This window comes from Micrasema longulum, unplaced genomic scaffold (assembly GCF_059751315.1).
Source record: "Micrasema longulum isolate JH-2025_06_02 unplaced genomic scaffold, ASM5975131v1 h1tg000430l, whole genome shotgun sequence".
Classification (NCBI taxonomy): Eukaryota; Metazoa; Arthropoda; class Insecta; order Trichoptera; family Brachycentridae; genus Micrasema; species Micrasema longulum.
The window spans coordinates 119,652-136,216 of NW_028277630.1; the positions used below are offsets into that span (position 1 = coordinate 119,652).

At 31.9% G+C, this 16,565-nt stretch overlaps 1 protein-coding gene across 2 annotated transcripts in view; it reads right to left on the bottom strand.

Annotated features, from left to right (window-relative positions):
- The window catches only part of svp (COUP transcription factor 2), a 185,248-nt gene that overhangs the window by 108,176 nt on the left and 60,507 nt on the right, over positions 1–16,565 (bottom strand). Inside the window, exon 3 of one of the 2 annotated variants that reach the window (XM_088226408.1) lies at positions 10,701–10,724. The exons of the other annotated variant lie outside the window; for it this stretch is intronic. Within the exon in view, the coding sequence (XP_088082534.1) occupies positions 10,701–10,724 (24 nt within the window). The remainder of the gene's footprint in view (positions 1–10,700; positions 10,725–16,565) is intronic. 2 annotated transcript variants of the gene reach the window in all.

Here is a 16,565-nt window from a genome sequence, read left to right on the forward strand (position 1 = left end):
GGAAAACGTGAAATAAAAATAAATATTCATTAACTAGTATAAGATCATCGCAGGTTAGCATTTATGGCTTTAAAATCTACAATGAAAAGGCAGTAATTAAAATATCTAACATAAGTAATAATTATATTACACGGTTGATGTTCGTTATAAATCATTTGCAGCGATCTTTCTTACAGCTATTTAAAATGAGAAAAAAATTAAACGAATCGATTGCCCAATGAAAAGTATACAGGAATTCAATGAAGCACGTGCTATGGTATACCTAGTGCCCGATAGATGTTCAATGTTCATTGTAGATGGAACCGTGGGAATATCTATTTAGCTAGGTGTCCATATTGTCTATCTTATTGTAGCCATGGGTTCTACTCGGTCGGCCTCAGATATGACTATTGGATTCCTAGCTTTTACTCAAACCAGTTGTTGGGTCTAAGAACAGGTCATATAAATATCGGTACATGATTACTGTTTTATTATTTATGAAAATCGAGATGTTTCTGCTTCTATACGATTTCTATGGTATATAGGTAGAAGGTACTGGAGATGAGAACACTTATACGTATTGGATACCTATAATTGATCGCTTAAATCTCTTTGTAGAATTATTATCTTGAACGAATTCAACACAAAATCACAATGAAATAACAAAATTGCAAAATCTATTTTTGGTTAATCTACCCTTCCAAGCAAATAAGCATTACAATATTTTCAGTTTGTCCAAATGTTTGTAGACAAAATACATGATTTTACCCCCTAGGGAGTCATTAAGATTAACAATTACAACAGGGATGAAAAACATTTTAGAGAAACAAACTCAAAATATTGTAATTAAACCAACTGGTCCAAAAAAATTGTTTCAGGCGTTGCTTAGTATGGTATAGTAACGATAAAGGTTTCAGCTTTTTAGCTTCACTAAAATCTTTTTAATATCAGAAATAAAAAATCAAAAAAGTTTTAATGCGTTTTTAATGTCATCTGATAAATAATTGCATTTTTTCTAACAAATTCATCTAAAATGTAAAAAAAAATCTGTTTTCATAAATATACGGTAACAAAATACCAAATGCATTAAAATGGTTATAAATAAACCTCAAAGCTTTGGTTACTGCCTTCTTGTTTAAAAGGGCAGTATACCTCACCCTCAATTAGCCAAGTGGGTTCATGCGCCTGGCAAAAAATCAGATTTTGGATTATTATATTATTAATTACGTCATGATCGTAAAACAACGATGCATGTGATTTTATTCAACTTTACATGAGAACTGTTTAATTTTATAAGTACAAAGGCATTTTTTGATACTTGGGTTAATTATATACTCTACACTGACTTCAACCTGAGCTATCTTTTCTGCTCTCTTAGAGACGTGATGGATATTGGCACTCTCAGAAGTGTGTACTTTCCTCTGCCTCAGTCTACTGTAACCTGTGACTTATGGAATAGCTGGCTGGGGAGGTTGTGCGGAATCCATTTTAAAGCCTCTAATAATTTAGCAGATATTATTGTCCAAAATTATATTCCGGCGTCCTCCAACATATTCATCAGAACAGTTGTTCCAGTGCACGAGTACTAGATGTGAAGCAACTTTACCTAAAAGAGGCTTTGACATACTTTTGGTCGAACAATAAGGAGAGGTCTTAGCAAAACGTTTGTACAAGGTTCTCCCGGGGAATGAATTATGTTAAACCCAAAACCCATGCTACTTTTGCTCATAGAAACCTCTCCGTTATTAAACCGAGAGTGTTCAATGTTTTGAAAGAGCGTGTAAAGCTCTTAAGGAAAAAAATATTTTTAAAAAAGAGTTTCAGGATTGGATCTTCCTTAGGGGAAGGATTTGAGTGAGAAACTCCTTGATGGTTTTTCAAATATTTGAGTTGAGTTTATTTCAATTTTATAAATATATTGTTATCTATTTTTAATGTTTATTTATTGCATGTTCTTTTATGTATATGATTTGCCATGTATTTTTTAATGACGTTTTTGTTATATGTAGTAAATATGGTGATATCGACTGAAAAAGTTTATTACATTATATTCGTCCTAACTCAACACAGGACTTTGGTTCCATGGAGTTGAGACTTGTATCTCAATAAATTTGTAAATTAACATATATTGAATAAATATTAAGAAAAACATGAATTTTTTTTAAACCTGAAATACAAAGCTTTTAAAAAACCTTTTCAAGATCAAATGTAAAAAAAAGTCGATGTAGCGTTTTCCGCGTATCCGTCGTTGTTTTACGATTAGCTTATCTAGGTTGTAAAATCATTTAATTTTATAAAATGAATTATACATTTTTAGACAAAACTATTTTGAGAAAATACTGATAAATAAGATATTATTTAAATACAAGTATATTCCAATGTACATTGTTTATTTGTCTGTTCACTACAACAGTGTAAAATAAAATACGACGAAAATAAACACAGAAATCATTTTTAAATCTACGAAAGTTTACCAAAAAATAGACATTATTTTTTCAATAAATTAAATTTATGAGTGGAATAAATACTTCAAAATGATAAGCTGAAACATAATTTCAGCTTAAGAAGGCGGAATACAACGATTTTATTATTTTTTTTAAATCAGTATTAAAATCGTTTTTGTCCATTTTCATGAAAAATGCCATTAAGATTTTTTAATTACGGGAGAAGTTTAAATATGATTTGTTTCTTTTTTACCGGGGGTCAAACATGAACCTAGAGGTAAGCTCGCGAAATGTCGTACACAAGTTCAATCCTAATCAATTTCAACTCCTCTGATCCGCGTGATCAGGGAAAATACAGCCTTCTCCCGTGTTATCCGAATCTGTTAACCTGTCGTTTCTCAGGGAAATATTGGTGGAATGATGCATAATCGGCTCCATCACACGCCGCTAACATCGGCTGGCTTTGAAGATCGCTAAAACACGATAATGCCAAGCACTTAGCCACAATTGCTATCATTTCACGGGACAAGTTAGGCTAGTACTGAATAACAGCTGGTAGAGTGTAAAATCACATAGAGTATCCATAACCACACATATAAACGAGTTCGTACATTTAACCGAGAGTACACAATACGCTGCAACTCTTGGTACTTCAATAAAAAAAAACGTAAAATAAAAAATTCATCTCCGTCCATTTATTTTTTTTGCACCACAACAGATCCAGAATCCCAATTACAATAAAAAAGTACTGTACATTGCCGAAATGAATTTCAATGTCAAAATACTGCGTTTATTGGCAAAAAGAATAGAACGCAATAAATAAGTGCTTGACATGTAAAATTAAAAGGAACTATTTCTAGTAGTTTCACAAGATACAAAAATACCTGCTCTTATACTGCGTGGTTATATATAATAGTCATGAAACATTTATTTAAAATGGTGTAAAATGGGTTTAAATGGAAAAAAAAAATCCTAGAATATTTCATAGTCCCTGGACTGGTGCCTGAAGCGTAAGACTGATCATCTTACCTTTATGAAACAAAATCATCAAGATACGCTGCGATCGGTGTACCAATGCAGTTCCCTATGCACCAGTAGGTGCGAAAAGAGAATGATGATGATTGATTAGTAATAATGAGAATTTGAAAATATAAAAACGATAATGAAAAAAAAAAAATTATAACAAGCTTCAAAAGGGGACATTTAAACCTTTGTTATCTTACCGGAATAGAATTTAAAACCGTAAAACGTGAGTCAGGGAAATGTTTTGTCATGACACCAAGCGAAATGCTGATAAAGTTAAGATTTTATTTTTAAAAAATAACAAATTGTTGGTACCTATACAACAGATCCAAATACATATTTCAAAAATTAAACATTTAACATTCCAAGAAAATATGTAAATCTCTAAACTGCTTACTTTGATATTCGATGTTTAAACAAGCATAAACATAATAATATGATTTATATGTATTCACAGATATTCATATTTTAGTATGTACATAAAATTTGTTTTTTGAATAATTGCCAGTATGTGGTACCTAGCATCAGTAATCAATATTATTGATTTTAGCAGCGTTTAAAATGAAAGCACTTAAATTTTTCGAACTATATGACAAATCATTTGATATCTACTTCGACATAATATACGAATTTTTGGACTCGTTTTCAGTATTAACTCTGGTGCGGCTGTGATATCACATCAGTCGACATGGGACACAAGACTTGATACATCTCCCTATATTTTTGAATGATGAATTCGTATTTTTTTCGTATCTTCAAATTGACCTTTTCACACCCGATTTGGAAAGTAAAATTTGTATAACTATGCTGGGTGTTAATACAAAAAATATTTATCCTTGCTACGCGAAGAATAAATGTCCGCTAATTTAGCAACACATCTGTACATATACCTTATACAAGAGGGATTACGAAGATAGAATTTATAACAAGAAAGACAGAGACGCTGTTCTGCGGTGGGTGTTGTCTAAAACAGATTCAGTCTTCAGTTGGTTGATGACAGTGATGGAATACGCACGCGCGTAACATGAGTGGCGTATTTATGATTTTTAATTTATTTTGCCATAACAGGGCTAAATTATGAGTTTATTTGCGTAAATTATGGAAAAAGAATTATTAAACAGTGTGTCTCCAATTTTTTTTTTCAAATGTCTGAACTTTAGAATATTCCGTCTTCTACGAGTGGTAACACGATGTTACATCATCATAAGATTATTTACTACAGTCTTTTAAGAGTTAAAGATATTGAATTAATATACTATTTTTTTAACAGGTAGTTAGTTACGTATGATTTTGTGACACCGTGTTTAATATGGTGTGGTACCTTTATTGAAAGTGTACGGAACGTAGTGTCGGTTCTGTCCGGTGCACGTGGCTTATTAGGGTTAAACGGCGATGATTAAACCACGTGGGAATGTGGGCAGATAATACGGTAACGAGTGTCAAAAATGACCCCAATAAAACTCGGACTCGAGGCCTAAATGAAACGAAGAAATAGAAAAGTTCTAACCGCAACAATCATTAACAGACACAACTCATATTAGGGTCGGCCACTTTCTACTGAAATGCTACTCAAAAATCAAGCATTGGAAATAAAATTTATTGAAGGTACGTAAGTATAATTATTTTAAGGCAATTAATATGTTATTTCAAATATATGTCGTAATCCACATATCAGAAAATCAATAAAACCGCAACAAATTAATTTTAGTCATTATCAAACACAAATGGTGCATCGGGCGCTGATTTGTTTAACCAAATGCCGCTATCTTGATCATTTGTTACAAGAAGGTGAAGTTATCAAATTACGCTTCAGGAGTCAGTCCAGAGATTATGAAGTACTTCAATGTAAAACTACCTTTATAAATGTTTTGTTTTGTTTATAAACCATATAGTAAAAAGTATAATACATATGAATTACATTCCCAGGAGTTAAAACATCTCAATTTGGAACTTAAATAATATTTTCATTTTTTTTTTTAAAAAGCACGTATTTTAGAACAACAAAGCAAGTTTAACATATCTATAACTATATATATTACAATAAATAGGAACAGTCAAAAAAAAAATCTAACTCAAATAAAATAAAGAAAGTAGAAGATCTAGGACTAAGGGAGGTAAGGTTGTAAATATCATATGCTACGCAGACGGTGATTTCATGTTAACTTTCCAAGAAAACGAATTCGGGACTTCAAGCAATGTAGGTAAACACACCAACTACTGCACTACTAGGCGGACGTTTCTCCTACTTATTTTCTTTTCCGGAATTTTTAACTGAGAGCAGTCATTGAATCAAAAACACTTGTCCAGAAGATAACTGTATTCTTTATCCTCCCGGACACAGGCAGTACATTTCTTTAGTACTCACGTACTTATTACATAAATGCAAACTAGGTGACGACTCTCAATAGTCTCAATGCTTGGAAAGACAACATGTCGTATTTGGAAATATGTATACCAAACGACGGCAACGATAGGTATTACTGAAAAATTATTTAGATGTTTAAATGAGTATATTGTAAATTCAAGTCATAGAAAAAATGCAATAATAACTAACTAAAGGAAATAAATAAAACCTATAATATATAATTAAAATCAATTCAATAATGTTGCGATTCTTGGCCATTTTACTCAATTATCTACCGTTTTGAGCAAACAAATAAAATATATTGATATATTATGTTGTCATCTCTGGCAAAAAAAAACGTATGAAGCTGTCAACACAAATAACTATTATAAATAATACAAAAGTAACGAATTCCTTTTTTGACCTATTTTACACAACCTTATTTATAAAACAGCAGTTCTGGAGTAACACTTCGAAGCTAGTCCCCGACAAATATGTAGGCTATTTGTGGATACCATATACTCCAACTAGAGAACGGGCATGTGTACCACCATATCAATAATTTTTCATTTCTCTCTGTCTGTATTTTATTTTAGTGAAGATTTATTACGAGAGGTATCAGGCAAGCATAAGGCTTTAGGAGATAGTCTGCTACCGTTGCGCTGTTATGAGACTGTTGCAATGACGAAATACTCATATTTACATGAAAACAATAGCTACCTCGGATCCCGTGATGTACCGCAGTTGCGAAACCGGTGAACGACATTATTCGCGGTATTAAATTGTTACTGAAAGAGAGACTCGTGACCGAGCGAAGAATATTTACAAAGAGAATACTATATCTGTGAATAAAATGGTTTTTAAATATGTAAATGAAAAAGGATCTTGAACGTTTCAAAATGTACATATTATAACTTAATTGCTTCTTTGAAAATTTATGGTTCTTCTTTGACTACAAAATTTCCGGCTAGAAATTTTCAATGTTAATCACAGATTTAAATAATAATTGTTTTGATTTGACGGTTGATTAGATTCAAATTTGTTAATGGAAATGATTTGTGGAGTGATACTTGAATACACAAATTAAAAATAATCAGTGACCGGTTTCATCGCTTTTGTAACATGTTCTTAATAAACAGCTAACACCCATTTGTTTCACATTGCTGTACTTTTTATAATAAACAAAAAAAATAAAAAATTTAAAATAAATATTTGCTTTCTTATGATTTACCAAAATATTTCATTTTGAGGGCCATTATCAACGAGTTGTAAATAACTCACTATTATAAAATGAAATCAAGTTGCGGTAGAGTGGGATTCAAACCACAGACCTTCGGTCCATGAGTCCGAAACACTGGCCACAGGACCACAACCCGATTTTATTTGCATATAGTACATAAATATTTATTTTTTATTAAAGGACTCATCAAGCCATTTTATATAGCTTGTTGGTGAATACTATTTGTATGAAAATAATTTCTACTAACTTAACTATAAGAAGAGAGAAAATATATATTTTCGAAGAATAAAAATTAAATCATTTGCTAAATTATAATTTAGAATTTTTTTATCGTCACTGTTTTGTATGAATACTTTTATTTTTTACTAAAGATACTAGTCTCGAAAACACCGCAAAAGCGATAAATTGATCACTTTTTATTCCAAATTTGTGTATTTAAGTTTTGATCTTGTTTTATTTATAAAATGATTAATTGGATGGTTGCAATTTGTGAAAAAAACCACCACTACAATAAGGGTAGCCCTGAAGTACCTACATAACACCATAGGTTGAGATAAATCAATTTATAATTACCGTGATCTCACCGGGAACTGAACCCGGAACCGTCGTGCGTGTTGCAAGTGTGTTAGTCACTAGTCATTATACTATACACCACGAGTGCCGTCTTAATAAAATAAAAAATCATCAGTAGTTTCAAACAAGTTCTTCTTTTTCAAAGGATTCTTTTCCCCTCTGCCAAGGATCCTCAGAACAGTGAACGAAATCTCATTAAACGGTACTGTCGATGTGTTCCTACAGCAAAGGCAGGCATTCAAGAAGCAAGCTGTGTTGTCACTCCTGACTTGCAATGACACACTTGCCATGTCCGCCTAGATTATGGCATATTCATACCTTTTGTAAATTTAAATAGATTTTAATACTGTTTACATTAAGTATTACTTATGAATGCTAATCTGTTACTAACTTAAGCCTGTTTATTGACTAAAAAAAAAAAACACGGCAGTTTTAAAAACTAAAAGAAAATGGCTTATGGTCCCGTGGTTAGCGTTGCGGACTCAAGGATCAAACAGAGGTCCGAGGTACCCTAACTTAATTACCATTTTCTATTATTGAGTTATTACGAATTTTTTTAAATGCCCTCATAATTTAAATATTTGGGTAAATCATAAAAAGCAAATATTAAAAAAAAAAAAAAAACTGATAGCTAATTCGAATGTCGATCGATATTTATAGATCTGTTTTTTAAAACTGTTGCCTTTTTTTTTATTCTCGTTCTATTATCAATTATTGTTTTTCTCCTTCACTGAATGAAAAGGTAACCAGATTCCGAGAACGTTCCACGATCTCAATTCTCTCTCCCTCACTCTCTTCTCTTTACGTATTGTTTTATCTCGCTCTACAATCTTTTGGCATCCACATTTCATATAACACATTTGGATGCGCGATCACGTTGTCTCTACTCCAAACCACAACAGAGAAAGGGCGTAAAACACGATGTCTTTAAAGACGACAGTCGCTTTTTCCCAGGTACGAAAATCACCCTTATGGACCTTTGTCACTGAGAGCAAAATTAAAATATTTCAGTTTAATACATATAAGACACGTATGCACGAATTATTCGTATATTAAATTAACAATTTTTCAAGATTTGAATCTTGTTTGTAGAATAGTCATAAGAGAACATCAAGCGGAGAAGGAATATTCAATTTAAAGGTATTTTACCGTAAGTGTCATTGTTGTTTGAATATTTATTAAAGTTGGCAAGATAAGACTCAAAACACCTTACATTCTACGAAGAAAATATGCGTCATAGGTTGATGCTTTTTATAGATAAAAAAGTGGTTTGAAGCAAGTTGGTTTTGCTTCATACGTTGTCTATTAAGTTTCAAATATTAATTTTATTGTGATATTTCAGGCATTAATCATTAGGTGAACAAAATACAAATTAATGGCAACCATTAAAATGAAATGATGTCGCTATTAACAGTTGAAATAAATAATAAATAAAATACACGCGTAATATTTATTTTCATATTATGAACAGGCAAGTTGATAAGTTTTTTAGTATGGAAAAAGTGGTGAGGTCATTCGTATAAAGCTTCCACTGAAAAATTATTTTAATAATGCGCTGGTTCACTCAGCTTTAAGTTAACTATTTTAGCCCAGGTATTTATTTAAATAAACACGAAATTTATTTCCAAGCGTGTACCTACGTACTGAAATTCAAAAGCAACGAGTATGTTTTTCAATTAATTGTATCCCAAAATTCCTTTCCGTTTCTTTCTGCCCGTGTTAGTAGCAGTGGTGAATGGTGATTTTATTTACAGGAAAGCCAAAAAAAAAATATCATATATTTTTACCTGCATAGAAGGTACATAATATAATGCAAGTAATATGTACCATAAATTGATATTTTTCTGTGGTTCTGTGATACTTTTATCCATGAAATCAACTCAAACGACATAACTTCGTGATGAATTATATTATATAGATATATTATCCATTACTTTAATACATAACTCATTAAAAAATAAATAAACAATAGCACTATGAATTCAGTCGATATTATTATTACAATTGAAATGTGAACTGGCCGAATTGTTCTCTAAATTAAAAGTGCTAAAAACGGCCGCGTCGAGAGCCATATGTCCTGCAATATGACGCATGAAAGTAATTATGGTCTTATGTCAAAAGTACCATCTCAAAGAAAAATAGCCCTTAAGAAATAATGTTTAATACTGTTTTCCAAATCAAGAATCTTCAAATAATTTATGTAATTTGCAAGTTTAATCTAGGAGAAAAAACCCGCACTGGGGTTAAGACATTCAAATTATAGTAAAATTATTTGTATAAAAAAAAAGCTGGAATAATCCGCTAGTTTCTTGGCTCCCCGCAGGCGCTGGGCGCGTTTTATAAATATAAATATTTATATTAGGATAAAAATACAAACGGTGTAAATGATTTAAAATAAATAGTAATTATTTATTTGTTTTTCTGTAAATAAATTGACAGTAAAACATTATAATGGTTAGTCAAATATAATGGTTAGCTGCGTATAATCGCATCTATACACGATTCGCCTCTGGTTAGTAGTCGGTATCACGCAGAAAAGTTCGTAATTTACTACAAATTTGTAGTCATCGACTGAAGTATCTGTTTTGGTTTCAGAGAGTTTCGGCCAATAAAATGACAGGTCATAAGCCGTGTAGATGCCTAGACTTCTATATTACCTTCTCTAAAATGTTCTTCATCTCTGTTGTAATATGTTAATATAAACAGCTCCTAAGGAGTTGAATCTAGCCCTTGTCTACAAAAATTAACTCGAAATATTGTTTAAATAAGTTTCGATTTCGGTGTCGGCCGAAACTAGAACAGAAGCCGAAATTCGGTTTCGGATTAAGCTTAAAATCTTGTTTCGGTCGGTTACTACAAATTTGAACATAAATGTGATTGAACTATTGTCATCATCATCATCATCATCATGTCCCTATCCGCACCCTGTGGTGCATAGGGCACTGCATTAGTATACAAATATATCGTACATTAATCATCTGTTACATTAAGGTAAGGCGACCAGTCTTAGGCTAAATAATTATTAAATAAGTTTTTATTCAAACCACCCCCGACCGGCAGCTCCCTCGGCTCGGGGGGTGGAAGAGGCTGAACTCACTTCTTGGGCACCCATATGCACCACCTTACGGACAAAATTATTTACAGCATGATTATTGAATATTTTAAATATTGACGACAGCTGACAGAATCAAAAGTAATCACCTCTTGTTTTGTTTTTTGATCAACAAGAAAATTTGAAGATTAAATGTATCAATAAATTGCGATAATGTTGATCACTATCGACATTTATAGTTAGTTATGAGATATGATACTTCTACAAAAATATGCTTTTTTATTAGTTTATCACATATTTTATAGTACTATTTTTAAAAAAAATTTCCATTCAAGACCGGAAACATAATATGAATGAAAAATTTGACTTTGTCTAGCGGAAGAGATCATTGCAGGAGACTGCTGCGAGAAATTGCATAAATTTATTTATCATTATCTTAATACAGTGCACACATGCTTCGTGTTATTCATATAGTGATATGGATAACATGTAAATATGTAAATATATATACACATACCAAAAGTAATATAGTGATATGGAATTGATATTTACAAGTTTTTTATGATTTTATAGTTTTTTTTATTATCTTTAAATGCCTAATTATGTATGAGAAGTGTTTGAAGGTCACAAAAAAGCTGGGTCGATGACATTACCTCGATAGCCGGTAAAACATGGATGATAAAAGCTGGTGACAGGAAAGAATGTTGATGTTTGGAAGAGGCCTTTATCCAGCACTGGAGAGAACAAGGCTAAAGAAGAAGAAGAAGAAGAATTATGTATGCTTCTATTTATCTTGTAAGAAATAATATTAGATAGACGTAACAATATGAGTGTGGATCAGACCACATCGTTGCTTACTAGTTAGAGCTTTTTCCTACTATGCCGGAGTTCCCGAATTTGATTCCTGGCAAGGCTCTATTTGAAATATGTGTTAAAAGAGGTGATTTTCACCCTAATATTGCATAGTCCCTAGACTGGATCTGAAGCGTTAGATCATTTTGCATTTACCTATTAAATGATCCAGATACCTTGCAATTCTCTATGCACTACTAGGTGCAGATAGAGAAATTGTTTTGAAGAATTTCATTGATATGTAATAAACCAAAACGTAACACGCTGTATAAGCAAGTGGCTTCGTTTTCATCAGCGCATAAACATTCAATATCTCTCATTTCTTTATAACATTCTTCCCAACCTTTGCGCACCAAAATATCTTGCTGATGATTTATTTTCTGATCATAGTCGATCACTTCACTCTTCTCAGGAGAGAACACTTTCTGACATACTACATCATTCTTCAGCTTTTCCGTTTCTGCTCTAGGAGCCACACTTTGAAATAAGCTATATCTTACATTAATTGCACATTCATTGGCCACTTTAAAGAAACGCCTGAAAAAAAAAATATTTAAAGATAAATTTATATGTGCAAACTTAATTTTTCTGCCCAATATGTTTGCGTACATAATATTTTTTTTTTAAAGTCCAATTTTTTGACCAGTCTGTCTTTGGGTTGCCTGGAAGATATTACTTCTAGCAATATGCCCACAAAAATTAATGTACTTTTGTACTTGAAGTATAATTAATTAATAAATAAATAATTTTGAGATTCATTCCATGTAACGCCAGAACGGCTAGTTATGATTTCTCATACGTGCATTACGAGTAACAAACACGAATGCAATTTTGGATGAAAATGCAATTATGTGTGTTCATTATCTTGTAATGCAGTTGAGCATTCCAAGTTTTACGTCAGTAATCCGAATGTGCAGTAAATTGCATCAGTTGATTGCAAAATGCTAAAGCCATCAGACGTCAGATGATATCTTATTTCTTATTACAAATATTATGGGTTCTTTGTGCAGATAATTTTTAATACTTTACAATGAGAATGTAATGAAAATGTCGAATTAAACTTACGTTTTGGATTCTCTCACACGATATAAATCTACTTAAAATTCGATTACGTAAAATCTAATTTCATTTTATTAAGCCCGTAGAAAAACCACTAAAGAATATGATATTTGAACAGGGTTGTTGTCTTGTCCACTAACGGATCAGAAAATAAAAATGTGTTAACTAGAACAGACATATGGAGCTTACGTTTTAACAAGCATGCTAATTTTTTTTTATTGTGTTAGGGTCGGTGTCGCTTTTCTGTGAAAGCAGAAGTATCAAAATAATGTAAAACAATTGTTTTCGGTCCCGTGGCTAGTGTCGCGAACTAACGGATCAGAGGTTTGAGGCTCGGACCCAGCCTCAAACCTTTGATATCACATCGCAGACGCAGGTTTAAACTGTACACTTGTAACTTGAAATTAAGCATAAACATTATACTATACTGTGGTAAAATTATTACAACGAGATATTTTCAATTATAACTGGTATATGGTGTATTTCTTCTTCTCTTCTTCTTTGAAGAATGTTCTGGATTTGTATTACATGAGGATTTTCAATCTTAGTTAAAATTTCAATTTCCCTGGGGAAGAATTTCTTAAGAAAATCTTTCGACGCTTTTTCTTTGTCAAATATTTTGCATGCTAGGAAAGTGCTCTTAGGGTTCGCAGGATCTGTGTATGTTGCTTGATGGACCGTAGCGTATGATCCTTGCCCAATTTTTTTTCCGATCAAATAGCCTCTTTTTTCTAATGCTATTACTTCAGATTGTCTTGGAGTTAAGTTTTCTTCCATGGATATGTCAATGTTTGATGATTCTCATGACATTTTAAGTCATACTCTTTCAAATAAGTACGAATGTGCAATTATCATAGAATTTTTGATAAAGTTCATTGTTATAAAAGATCATTAGCACTTTCTAATTCCTTATATCTTATCTTTGTTTACAAACATTTAAACAGACTCAAAATATTGTTGCAAACTTATTAAATTGTACAACACAAGAGAATACATTTATTTGTTAATAAAATTTGTTGAAATAATTCAGTCAGAATCTCGTCCGCATCAATAAACAAGAATCAACAGATGGAATAATGGTAAAAATTTAAACAGTGTGATCACTTAAACCAGCTAATGACAGGTCATTTTCTTCAGCCTTATTCTCTCCACTGCTGGATAAAGGCCCCTTCCAAACGTCTCGATTCCTTCCTATCACCCGCTTTCCCCATCCATGTTTTTCTGGCAATAGGGGCAATGTCATCGACCCATGTTTTCTGTGACCTTCCAGCACTTTTTTTTGCCCATGTTTTCCATTTAATTATTCCGGGTGTCCACCTGCCATCATTTGCCTTGCCAAGCGTCCTACCAACTTCCATTTTAGTTTTGCTGCACGATCCATGATGTCTACGACTCCTGCTCGGAGCCCTATTTCTTCATTTCTTATTCTGTCTCTTAGACATACACCGAGCATCTCTCTATCCATGGATCGTTGCATGCATTTCATAAGCCCTGTGAATGCTTAGACGTCTATATTCTCATCTTTAAAATGTTCTTAATTTTTGTTGTAATATACGAGCACTAACTTAATGTTTATTAATTATACGAAACACTTTGTTTTAAACTGCCTATTATTTTTTATTTCATTACTGCGCAATTTTCGAGCCTACGTCATTCTTTCACAATTTCGTAAATTATAACTTGATAAAGGAGTACGTTGCAATCCAGAGCCCGGTCGGTAATTTGATAAATGATAAGTGTTTGTTTTCGATTTTAATATAATGTTTTTTTATTATTATTATTGTTTATATTATTATTTTAATTTAATTTTTATATCTACCGCTTACAGTACAGAGGTTACTGTATATTATTACTATTTGTACATGCATAGGTATCGGTGTCTAATAGAGCGGGCCTCAAACTGTCAACGATAATTTATAATTGAGTTAAGATTTTCCAGATTTAAATTCCTGTAACACTTGGACCGAGATTAACAAGATTCCGAAATTCTAGCACATTTATTTTGTCTGAAGAATCAATTTGTCAATCCTATCTCAAACAAGTCGTTAGAAAGATGTTGAATTCTTCGACGGCTTCATTTCACAACCTGCTGTGTCACAGATTATTTATGTTTTATGGAAATCTACAAAATTTGTTAACTAGCGACATGTGGAACTTACGTTTTAACAAGCACGCTAGTTTTTTTTTTTTATTGGGTCGGTTTTCTGTGAAAACACCACGAAAAAACGATAGTTTTTAGATTATTTAAAAAATGAATCCCCTCAAAACAATGTGAAATATTTTTTATTAGTTTCGTGGCTAGTTTCGCGAACTTACGGATCAAAGGTTCGGGGTTCGAACCCAAATTATTCCAAACTTTATTCTCATTTTTTAATAGTGAATCATTTACATCTCGTGGAAAATGGCTCCCAAGATTAAAATAATTGGGTAAATCATAACATATATATTAAATTTTAAAAACTGGAATGCGTATGATATATTATAACAGACGTAATTCTTAAACAAACGTCTCATCATTATCAACATAAACCATTGCATCCTCAGAGTAATAATTCGCCAGAGAAGTCGCTTATTGCTACTTCTATTGCATTGTTAGAATTCACCCATTAAAAGGACAATTTGATTGCTGAATACGGCTTCTGCGGATAATATTGATCTATTTTTCGGTACATATCGGCAGTTAAGCAGCCATCTGCTTTCTATTTATTAATTTCTAAATTATGTTAATATTCTGCATTACGTGATGGGTTTAAAGTCCGTGAAGTAATGCAGACTTCAATGTTTGTCAAATAAATAAATTAGTGAATAATAGAACAAAAACGTTCCAAATTTTTGGTGTGGTTTTTAAATAAACAACAAACGTGTAACAGCCGGTTTCGGTTTGCTCGTTATATTGCTGTAAACTGTAACTAAGTTGTGGTTGATAATCATAAAATGGTTTTTGTCCATATGGGCGACTCTATAATCCTGTTGAGTATTATTACTCTAAGATTGCATCACACCAATCTCAGCTAATAAATCATCAAACGTAAGTGTGGTTTCATTTTTTTAATGTGCACTTATTAGGGAAAATGTCAAGGCTCATTAAAAACCATAAAATTGAAATATATTTTTACTTTGTGTAAAAATAATTTAGTATATTTTTTTGTAAAAAGTTCCTATTATCAATTCTATAAATTAATAAAATAATGACGAAAAATATAAATCCTTTTGAATTATTTACGTACTCAAGATCACGTAAAAAGGTATTTCATAAACACAATTAAGAGTATGCCAAAATATTGAAGACAAAGACCGGAGTACGCTCCCTAGATTGACGTATTTACCACTAGAATATTCTTTTCTTTGTATCGTGTTACTTATGCTGACTAAATTGCCTGCAAATATTTTCATGTTCTTTTGTCAAATTCAAGTTAATTATGTATACAATTATAGCATATCAGTGGAAATTAGTAACGTTTAATAACAGTCCGGATATCCAAATACAAGTACACAACGAGATTATCGAATCAAGGCAGTCAATCAACAAATATGTGCAATTATTACTACATCCCAAAAATACATGAATCATTAAATTGGTACTTACGATTATTTCAAAATCTGTATTCTTGAATAAACGTATTTTAGAAGGCAATCGGGTAATAATATAATATAAAATCTTGTGGAATCAGTTACAAAGCAACATTTCTTGTTAGGTGTAATAACAATCTCACTCTAATAGTTCCTACGTGCGAATATCTCCGTGTCAAAACAGTCCTAAGTATACCTTATACCTTTGGTATAGTATATACCATATAAAAATAAACTATACGTTATTCTGTACAGACCTAACTCTCGTAAATGTTACCGTAGTACATACTACGTCAGTATTAACGGAAAACCTATGTATAATATTATTTTATATTAATTTCACTCTTAGCAAACTGCGTTTTGTTCGTTTTTTTATCTTTTTGTTCCTATGTGTGAGGAACCCATGAAGAAGAACTTCAGCCCTACGGG